Source organism: Cavia porcellus, unplaced genomic scaffold (assembly GCF_034190915.1).
Source record: "Cavia porcellus strain 051 isolate PalLab524CR breed Dunkin Hartley unplaced genomic scaffold, mCavPor4.1 scaffold_26, whole genome shotgun sequence".
Lineage (NCBI taxonomy): Eukaryota > Metazoa > Chordata > Mammalia > Rodentia > Caviidae > Cavia > Cavia porcellus.
In genome coordinates, this window is record NW_026947509.1 from 37,869,110 (window position 1) to 37,879,588 (window position 10,479).

At 46.2% G+C, this 10,479-nt stretch overlaps 1 protein-coding gene across 5 annotated transcripts in view; it reads right to left on the bottom strand.

The window, feature by feature from the left end:
- Rhbdd1 (rhomboid domain containing 1) overlaps nucleotides 1-10,479 on the bottom strand; it is a 127,448-nt gene that overhangs the window by 14,998 nt on the left and 101,971 nt on the right. For 3 of the 5 annotated variants that reach the window (XM_013157734.3, XM_013157735.3, XM_063237230.1), the window contains exon 7: nucleotides 10,314-10,479. The exons of the other annotated variants lie outside the window; for them this stretch is intronic. In XM_013157734.3, coding sequence (XP_013013188.1) covers nucleotides 10,397-10,479 — 83 coding nt within the window. In that variant the 3' untranslated portion in view covers nucleotides 10,314-10,396. Of the gene's footprint in view, nucleotides 1-10,313 lie in introns of those variants that run through there. 5 annotated transcript variants of the gene reach the window in all.

Sequence of the window (10,479 nt, forward strand, 5' to 3'; positions counted from 1 at the left end):
TTCGTCACTTAGACTGTGTCAACTGGCTTTACATTTACCTAGCCTACACTTCAGCACCCTGCAAGACCGAGAACACCTGTGCAGAGATCTCCACTGCCCTAACCCTGCAGTAACCATGGATTCCAGCAGAGCCTCATATGACTTGAATTCCACCCTGCCAATCGTGATGATTTCTCAAACTGTCCCTCAAGTCATGGGTGTTCCATCTGAGCTGTGAAAACAAGACTGAAATAATGATTGGCCCAAGCCCTTAGAAGCATCCCACAGAACTGGTTTCTTGGCTCCTGTGATAGGTCCATCTGATTCTCCTCCACAGTGTACCTCCTCCAGCTATGACCAAGCCAGAGTCCTTTCCTTATTTTCTTTTACCTTCCAATTAAAGATTTTTGCTTACAAATACATGCTTTAGTTTTAATTTCCATTATCACTAAAGCAAGAACCCATGCTAGCCCATAACAAGATTGGGATTTATAATCAGAGTATTCCATGAGTCCCAGAAATCTGCAAGGGCCTTCATTACCAACAGTGCACTGCAGGAGAATACTTCTAATTCCACAGCCGGTGACCCCAAGTAGTTAGCGCTGCTGTTCTGCCTGGTGAGCAGGAAGCACGCAAAAGTATCTGTTATGGAATGAAAGTTTATGGTCCTCCAAATCCCCGTCCTCAATGTGATGGTATCTGCAGTTGGAGCACTGGGGTAGTTAGGACCAGATGAGGTCAGGAAGGCACAGACTCCATGATGGGACTTGTGCCCTTAAACAGTGAAAAGATCAGACCTTGCTCTCTACCAGGGACAGTGAGAAGACTGACATTCAGGAAAAGGGACCTTGTTAGGAGCCGATCACGGCAGCGCCTGGGACATCCAGCCTCCAAAGTGTTTGTCTGAGCTCCAGGGCTTGGGAAACATCAGAGTATATTCAGTTACTAAACACAGCCTGAGACAGGAGAGGTATCACGTCCCTCTCTGCTGGGTGCTGTCTTCAAGGCTTTAAAAATTCAAATGATCTCTATTTTCCAACTATCTTAAGCCAGACTAATGCGTCACTCACATCCAGAAGTACCAATGCACTTACAAAGACCATCCCTGCACTAGGAAATTATGTCTGAGTTTCTTAGTGGCCAAGGGCCAATGGTGGCTCAAAGCCCTCGCTGAAGCCGGCAGCCCCTTGGCGTTCCTCTCCTTTTGGTGGGCTGTGACCAAGACTCAGGAACAGGAGCAAAGCTGCCCCATGAGCGGATTGGCCAGCCCAGCCCCAGCTTAAGAAAATGAAGCATCATGAGGCCTGTGGCCAGATACATGCTTCCCAAGCCAAAAGAGAAAAAAGAAAAAAACCATGATTTTTGTAAAAAGGTAGGGATGCAGGAAAATAAGAAAAGGAAGAATGGCACACTTGTCCAGAGTGTGATCCCCATGGCTGCTGAGGGCTGAAGCCTTGACAGATGACACCCAGCCCTCCACCCTTCCCGGTGAGTGGCAGGAGAGGCATCCGGAGATGACAGAGGAGCAGGAAGGAGCTTTGCTCTTTGCTCCTCGCAGCCGAGAAATGCTTATGCAGGTCAGAGTTGGCCTAGGATCGTGGCAGCGGGGAAGCTGTTTTCTGTGATTGATAACCTAACCTAGAAGACTGGTGCATGCCTAGAAAATAAGCTTGTTTCTGTATTTAGCCTGACCCTGAGCCTAACGACCACTGCTTTTTGTGAGTTCTTTTAGTTCTGATGAACTCACTCTGCAGCCCCCAACCCTGCCTTTGTGTCCTATTAGAGCATGTGTATTTATGCATGGGTATGTATGAGTAGACAGTTGCACACGTGTTACACATGCGAGCTTGTGAGAGCATGTATGGGCTAACTGCAGGGGCAACGGGCAGCTGCAGAAACATAACGTTTTTCCCAAACAGGTCCCCCAGCCTTGGGAAGACCGGGGCTTTCTCAGATGTTTTATATCCTGGTAAATAGTCTTTCTCTAAATGAATTAGAATTGAGCTTAAAAAATAAGCTTTTAAAATGGCCTATGCTATGGAGAAAGAAGTTGATAGCAACAATTATTTCTAAATGTCTGTTAATAATTTCTGGTAAAATAAAACTTTATAAACAGGGAGACACTACAACTAAAATTAGGCTTATCTTAGATAACTGCAGGTTTAGGTAAGGAAGATACTGCTTTCTGAGAATCTTTGGAAATACCTAAATAAGCAGTCCAGCCAGATAAAAAGCTAGATGAAAAGGCCTAAGTCAGGCATGGTGGCACACACCTGTAATGCCAGCTCTTGGAGGCTGAGGCAAAGGACTACGATGAGTTTGAGGTCAGCATGGGTTACATAATGTATTCAAGCTCAGGCTGAACTACATAGCAAGACGTTGCTTCAAAAAATGACAAAAATAAATACATAAGTAAAATAAATTTTAAAAATAAAATAAATAACTGTAATCCTAGCATTCTGGGAGGCCAAGGAAGCAGGATTGCACATTCAAGACCACCCTGGGCAACTTACAAATTTAATAAGACCTTGTTATCATAACAACACATAAAAACAGGGCTGATGCTACAACTCAGTGCAAAGGCCCTGGGGTCAATCCCAGTACTGCCAATAAGTAGGGGGAACTTGAAGTAGGTTCTATGTGAGATACTGCAGTAGATCATAAAATTCACAGACTTTTCGCAGCAGGAGGAAGGGCTTTTGGGATGGCACCTCCAAATGTTCACCTCTGAGCTGGGAAACTGAATTTCAGAAAGGGAGAACTGGTTTTCCTAAGAGGAGCAGGAACAGGTCCCAAGTGTCCTGGTGGCCTGTCTGATTCACCTGGCTTCCTTATTTTCTCTTCCCAGCTATTTCATTCTGTGTAATCCAAACCTCCCTTGCAAATTCTCGAGAGGACGTCACTATTATGTTTAACTCTTTTTTTCTGTTTGGTAGCAGGAATTGAACTCACAACCTCCTCACGCTTGCCAGGCAGGCATTTGTGCCGCTGAGCTAAATCCCCAGTTTGACGTCACTATTATGAAAAGCTGCCCTTGGGCTCTCAGATTCTGGAAGGACAGTCAAAGGCAGAGGGCACTGCAGCTTGACAGGGCTGTCTGTGCCCTTGGACAGGTCACTTCTTGCATGGATTCTCAACTTTCTTACGTGTGTAGTATGGTAAAATAATTTACTGATGTGTTCTGGAGAGTTAGTGAATCAAAGGATGGAGCCTCAGTCCATAGCAGCTACAGGAAGAGGAAACTATTGCCCGCATCAGGAACGCCCCCCTGCCAGGCTGCCCTGGCTCGGAAGTGCCCCCTTCACCCCTCCAGTTCAGTCTCCCCTGCCAGGACCCAGTGTCCCTGAGACCTTCCTGTTCCTTGGCAGCCCCTGCCCAATTCCACCCATCGCCGGAATCTGCTGTTTGCACCTGCATTTTTCCTGACTTTGTCCATTCTGCTCCATTTGCCCTGTCACTGACGGTTTCGGTCACCTCTACCGTGAGTCCAGGCATGGGCACTGGGATGACTTCCCATACTCGCTCCACGGTTTATACGACCATTTTCCATGCGGTGGCCAGGAGAACTTTTTGCAAACACACGTCTCATCAGCTTTACCCTTTGCCTAAAACCCCCCCAAAGGTTTCTTTTATTTTAGAGCAAAAATAAAAAAAAAAAATTCCTCCCACTAAGGCCTGCATGATGAGGCTGCTGGCCTTTGTAACCCAATAACATCTCACTCTCACCACCCTTCCCCTTGCTCAGGCAGCAGGCACAGACACCACACTGGGAAAGGTGCCTGTGTTTCCTGTCACCTCCAAGGGAGGTCCTCTGCTGTAGGCCCTCTGTCACAGGATCTGGTCTCTTCAAAGTGCACCATGCCATCGTTAGTGATCAGTCACGAATCTGATGATCTCACTTATATGCATCCTTTTTAGGTTGTGAGTTGTATGGGGCGAGATCAGTGGGAAGTGTGTTCCTGGATGAATAAAGGAGTGAAAGGATGCAGGATAGGACAGCAGGAGGGAGACCTAGATCACTAGCCACCACCCACATCCTACAGACGGAAAGCCTGGGCCTTGAGGAAGAGGAAGGTCACTTTGGCAGTCTCCCCCTGGCCTAGGGCCAGGTTTCGGCCCACGTCTTGCACAGTCCACCATGTGGCTGTGGACACTGCACCTGCTGGTCTCCCTTACATCCAATCTTTCCTCACCCTTAAGAGGGGTCCAGGGAATAGCAGGGGGCTTTTTTGGGGCTGGTTTCATGGAGGCTATGAGGACATGGGAAGGGCTGTAACTGACATATAAAGGAAAAAGAGATTGCAAATCCATACAGTGACTATCTGATTTAAAGAAAAGAGAGGACTGTGAATAGGGCCACGATTTGCTGCTGTTCAGATCAAGTACAGTGGTGTTTCCAGAACTAGTCTATGGATCCAAAAACAGCTGATTAAGGAAATCGGACTTGGCAGAAGGCCTAGACCTGTTTTCAGATAATTCTCTTAGGGTACAAAAATTAAGGGCAGTAAATGCTGGAGCAAGGAAACTATACCAACATGCCAGATCTAAATGGAACACATTTTTATGAGTCATTTGTAGCTTTAAATACTATAGAGAAAAGAATTTATAAAACATGCCCAAACAGCTTGTCTTTGATGTGGCAAACTCTTTTAAAGCCACACTGTTTGTATTTATGCAAAAATGCAAACCCTTCATGTTTACAATAGTGTTATTGGAGGAACGCAGTACTAAAGTACAACTGTTAAATTTCAAAGACAAGACTTATAACCTCAGTCTAACAGGGCAATTCCCAGTGCAAATTTATGAGCTGCTATACCTCAGAAGGTTTCTTCAATTAGCAGTGAAGGCTCCTGACATATCCGCAGCCAGACACAGGGCTGCTCACTTGAGGACTTGGGGTGTACTGCTTTTATCAAAACTTTCCCTTACTCCTCTTCACCTCAGACAACCACCACCAGGCTTCTCCCTTCTCTCCTTATGCTACAGGGCCAGGACGGCATTTTATAGTTCACCACTGCTCGTGGGGCACACAACAAATTACACACAATGCACTGCACTGTAACTGTGGTGCACTTGGCTTGCCTTTCCAGCACACACGACCGACATCCAAGTCGCTTCATTAGAGAAAACCGTGAGTGATTCTTTTGGATTATAAACATCTGACAACATAACATTCTCAGGAATTCCAGTTGGTTATTTGGGACACACAGAGGGCAGGTGAGGCTGGAAAGCGAAGCAAATGTACATCTTATTAATGTCTGCAGGGAAAGGGACGCAGCAGTCATGAAGGCAGCGCTGTACTGCGTATGACACTAAATCCACAGGGAGCAAGCTGAAGAGACAAAAGGAGTCCAAATGGGGACAATGGAGATGCAAGGTCCACAGTGGTGCTTGGCCCCTCTGAGCCTCAAGTTCCTCACTTTGACCACAGATGTACAAAACCAAATGGGCACAAAGGGCTCTTCTTCCGTGAACACAGGAGCCTCAGGAGGGCAGCGGCCTGTAAGGCCAGCCTTACCACAGCCTCACCATAAATAAGGCCTCCACCATGGCACTCTTAGTTGGAGGTCTCTTAGAAAAAGTTGATGGCTCTTTAAATGGAGGGAGTGAGCACAATCGATGAGGGGGAATCCAAACAACATTATGGGGCTATTGAGACATCTCTTCCCTCCAAGGGATGCAGTCCACACTCAGAGCCCTACGACAGGCCTGTGATGGTGCTTTGTACCTGCAGAGCTCAGAAGCAACATCCAGGCACCAACAAGGCGCCTCTGCCCTCCCTTCTGAGTAGGACAAGAACCTGATGCGTGACTTAAAGTTTCCTTTCTCTTCCTGACAGGGAAATGGATGTTCTGCGGGAAAATAAACCAGAAACAACACTTCCCAACTAAGCATCAGTGTGTAGTGGGGAGTTTCCCACCGGCTTGGATGAGGCAATCAAAGAAAAGGTAGGGCAGAGCTCAGGGCAGAGAGGGATGGTAAGGCTCACGGGTTTTGGTGGTTTACAATAAATGCTTACTACCTGGGACACCCTTCTTGGAGCCTGCTGTGTGTCATGGTCTTGCTTTGGCCTTAAGAAGTCACGGACTAGGAATTCTTGTTCTTTCTTTGCCTCAAGATGCCTCTAGTACAGCGGGTATCTTCAAGACCTCGTATGACCAGATGATGCAGAAGTGGCAGACGGCAGACCTAAGTGATGACAGACAGCAGTTCTATCCCAGGGATTCTGCACAAGTCTGCTTGATGCTTGGGAGGGTGGTGTTCTGTGTTTTCAGGCCTCTCAGTGTCCCAGGACCCTGGGGACTGCATCTCTGCTCCTTTCATCCTATGTATGGTCTCCAAACAAAACACCTGGGACTTAGGGCTAGATGGGCAACACTGTGCTAATGGGAAAAGGGGCCTAAACATTTTCACCTGGAACCGCTGGCGGGATGGCTCCCTTGCAAGACTCTATTTCTCCCATCTAGACACAGATCACCAGGTATGCAACAGACACTTCAGAGGGACATATTTATCTCATGGTCCCCCTTTGCAAGAATAAAACCTTGCTTTTCAGCTACTTTCTATATAATATGTTGTTTCTAAGCAGGGTCCTAATTCTTAATACGTCAGTGTAACAAGAGGAGATACTTCAGGAGTTTATGTATGGATTATGTGAAACTCCCAAGCCTAAGATTTTCAGAGGTGCCTTCTTTACAAAGAAACTACCACATTTTCCTACACTGGAAAATAATTTCATACTATCTTTGTATCCACGCAAACTTCCCTGCTCTGACCAAACTGTTCTCTCACTAACAGCACTAACGAGGCTTTCCATTCAGTGAGGGACCGGCCTGACTTCTGCACAACCCCAAGGGGAAAGCAGCAAAGAACAGGAAAGATGAAGTGGCTCACTTTAGCAGGAAGAGCTCCTCTCCACCCAGCGGCCTGCCGGCCACGCTCGGAGGTACAACAGATGAATGAAACGGTGAAAGGTGCACACTGCGACCAAAACATGTATGTGTACACAAGAGAGAGGAGATGGGGAAGAGGGGAGAGACAGAGAAAAAGAGAAAGACAGAGAGACAGGCTTACCACCATCAGCCAAGCTAGTTAACTTAAGGGGTCTTCCCCACGGTCCTGTTGTAAAGGTTTTTAATTCTCTTTTTCACTCTGGTACCATATTAAGCCTTGTGAGACTCTACAAAAGCCCAGATCGGACAGATTTTATGTTAGAAATAGAACTGCAGATTAAAGGGAAGGGAGACGTGCTGGCTTCAAATACAATTTCCTTGCCACTACCAAGGGACCTAATTCTTCTCACAACCATTGCTGGGTCACTGCAGTGAGCTGGGGGCACTGGCATTGCTTCTGTGGCCATCAGAGCAGTGGACTTGGCCTCCCTTGGGCCACAGGAGGTCAGCCTGGAAGACACACACTGCCTCATAATACAGAGGCACTACCAAGGCCCCCGAGAGGTGCTGAGTCACAGGCACAGGCAAGTACTGAAGAGAGCCCTCTCCTGCCGCACAGCAGGGCATGAGCCCGGAGGAAGCCTGCCTCCCTCCCACACTGCGGAGGAGGCGCAGATCACCACTGAGTGGGACCCGCCTACTACGACCACCCTCAGCTCACCAGAAAACTCTTCTTTCTCCCACTCCTGATATTAACGTTTTACTGAGTCTTTACTACTGTGTTTCCATAAAAACAATTTAGATAGAAAATAATCAGCCTTGAAAACTCAAGATAAAGATGCTACTTACACAGCAGCCACCAAGCAAGAGAACAGAGGTGGCAGGTAAGGCAAGGATAGGCTGACCGAGGCTGACATCTTTGATCTCTAGCTTTCGAGGCTGATTATCTTCTGGCTAGGTCCTATTTTCAGAGAAGAAGCATGTGCGCCAACTAGAATATTAAGTACTGGATATAAATTCTCTAATATAATGCCTACTAAGCTCTTTTCCCATTTTCACCTGTCCAACCACTCCTTTGATTTAGAACTTGTTGTTTCACATTCCAGCAAACTGTCTGCAACTATGCTTCTCCCCTCTTACTTAATACAGCAGTATTAACAGAGCACACTTGTTGTATCAGTCACCTCTGTAGACTAGTGGGGAATAAGGTGAATCAGGTGGCTTCTGGGAAAGCCATTCAAAACTATGGTGAATGTAAGGGTATGTATGAGCGCATACATTCACATCCATGAGACCCATGCAATACATTACACATATATACACATACATAACACACACAAAATTTTTACAGCTGGCTGGATCCAGAGGCCACCTAGATATCCCTTGCCTTCCAGATGCTTAAACCAAGTCCAAAAGAGTTAAGAAACTTACCCATGGATCCACAGCTAGCTGTGACAGCGCTAGACTAGAACCCAGCCTTCCTCATTCTCCTGGCCTGCACTCCTGTGCCTCCAGCCTGTTCCCTAAAACAATGTACGTGCTCAACAAGGCCTCACTCCAGTAACTGAGCCTCCCACAAGCACTGTTAGTCCTCACTCACATAACCTGACTCTATTAGAACCTGGCTTCTCTTTGAGGTCAGTCTACAAATACTCAAAGGTACAGCTGGCAGACAGGCAAGGTCTGTCAAGGAATTCTGTAACACAACTGATTTCTCCTCACCTCTGATTCAGTGATGAACAAAGAAGCCCAGCTAATCCCAAACCAAAGACTTCTATCTGACGGTGAAGTATGTGTAGAACTTATAGTGGTTCTGGTGAAAATGCAAAGTACAGATGGGTTAGAATCTGAATTATTTACTTAAATTGTCAGATCCAGCGCTGTGTGAAAAGGAGCCACCTGTCAAGGCTGTGAAATAGTAAGGAAGTGGGTGAGGAAGGGCAGCCCTCCCAGGAGAGCCTCAGCTCCCCACCAAGAGGCAGCTCGGGGACACACAAGCAGCACTATGGCTATTAAGATGGAATACTCTAAGAATCTACCAGCTCCAGAGTTGTTCTCATGCTCGGAAAAATACTGTGAGAAAGATATCGTCAGCCTTCGTTCTGCCAGTGAATGAGGCGGTCTAAGAGTCTTCTGGTGAGTTTATCACTTGTTCCAATAACAAGTGGCCTGGCACTTGCAAGAATGAAAATCTCCACAGTCTTTAGATTTGTTTCCTCATGATCTTACTTTCTTCTCTAAAAGAAAACAACTGAACTACAGAATGTTGGCACAAGCCCTTCTGAAGGGGATCGGGCTAGGAGAAAGTGAATGGGAGAGATTACACCTCAGCATCATTTTTGAAGCACTCCAGAGTTACTAGCAGAGTTTTAGTAAATAAACATGGATCCTGGAATGGGAACAGTATTGGGTTAATGGCAAAGCACATGAAGAAGCAGAGTAGAAAGGAGACTAGGAAAACACTATCTTCCCAGCATCCTCAGACAATGAGGCCAGACGTCTCCCCCAGGCAACCTCTTCATTGTCACCAGCATTTCGAGCACAAGAAAACATATCACACAATTTCCTTGAGTAATTATTTCCTTAAATAGGTGCCAAAAAAATCTCACTCGTTCTCTGGGGACAATGTACTTTGGGATTTCTGCCACAAATTAAACAGTCTAGATGAGTTTTTAAACAGATCATTTAAGGACAGTAACACACACACACACACAAACACATGCGCGCGCGCACACACACCCTCCAAAACTGAGCAGCAAAAACCAAAGACACATAGTTGAAGGGAGCCCCCAAGGAATATTAGTTTAACTCAAGTATAAACAGATAGAACTCTGCTCTCCATGGTTGTCTGTCCTTTTCACCACGGTCACAGTATTATAGGTATCCAATTAAGATGTCCTGCAGGACTGAGTCTAGGAGCATTTTCATGAAGGGAAGCCAAGTTCTACCACTTCTAACTTATTCCCTGACCCAGAAATGAGGACCACGAAGCCCAACTCTGCTATGCAACCATGCACTGTGGTCTATCACGGCCTCCAGGGGTCCTTGGGTCTCACCAAAGAGATCTTGTCCCAGGGTCCTTTTACATGTGCACATCACCCTCCAGGGCTGAAATCAGGGCTGAGGAAAGAAAGGATAGCCCTTTACTAGGTCACAGCCATCTCTCTCCTCCCCTATCATTTAGCCCCTTTGTGCTTCTTTCTTTCATGAAGATTAGGTTCTTTCTCGAGCTTTCCTTCAGGTTCAATGGTTTTCTTGCTACTAAATCCTAAAGCTTTGACGAAAGACCACCAAAAAAAGGCACATCACATTCAAATATGATCATTAATCACATGTGAAATACTTCAGAGCAAATACCTAGAATTTTAAATAAAACAAACCAAAAACACACATGCAGAAAATACCTTTGGTTGTGTTAAGAAACTTGTTTGAATACTGGAATATTAATAATGGCCACATTTATTCCACACTTGTAAGGCAAAACAAATGCAGGATGCCACAGCAATTAAACAGAGGCCGGGTGACTACCACATGACATTGGTGGCCACCACTCTGTGAGCACTATCAGAGGTCAGCAAGGCTTGGAACCTATTCTTCTGTGTCTTAT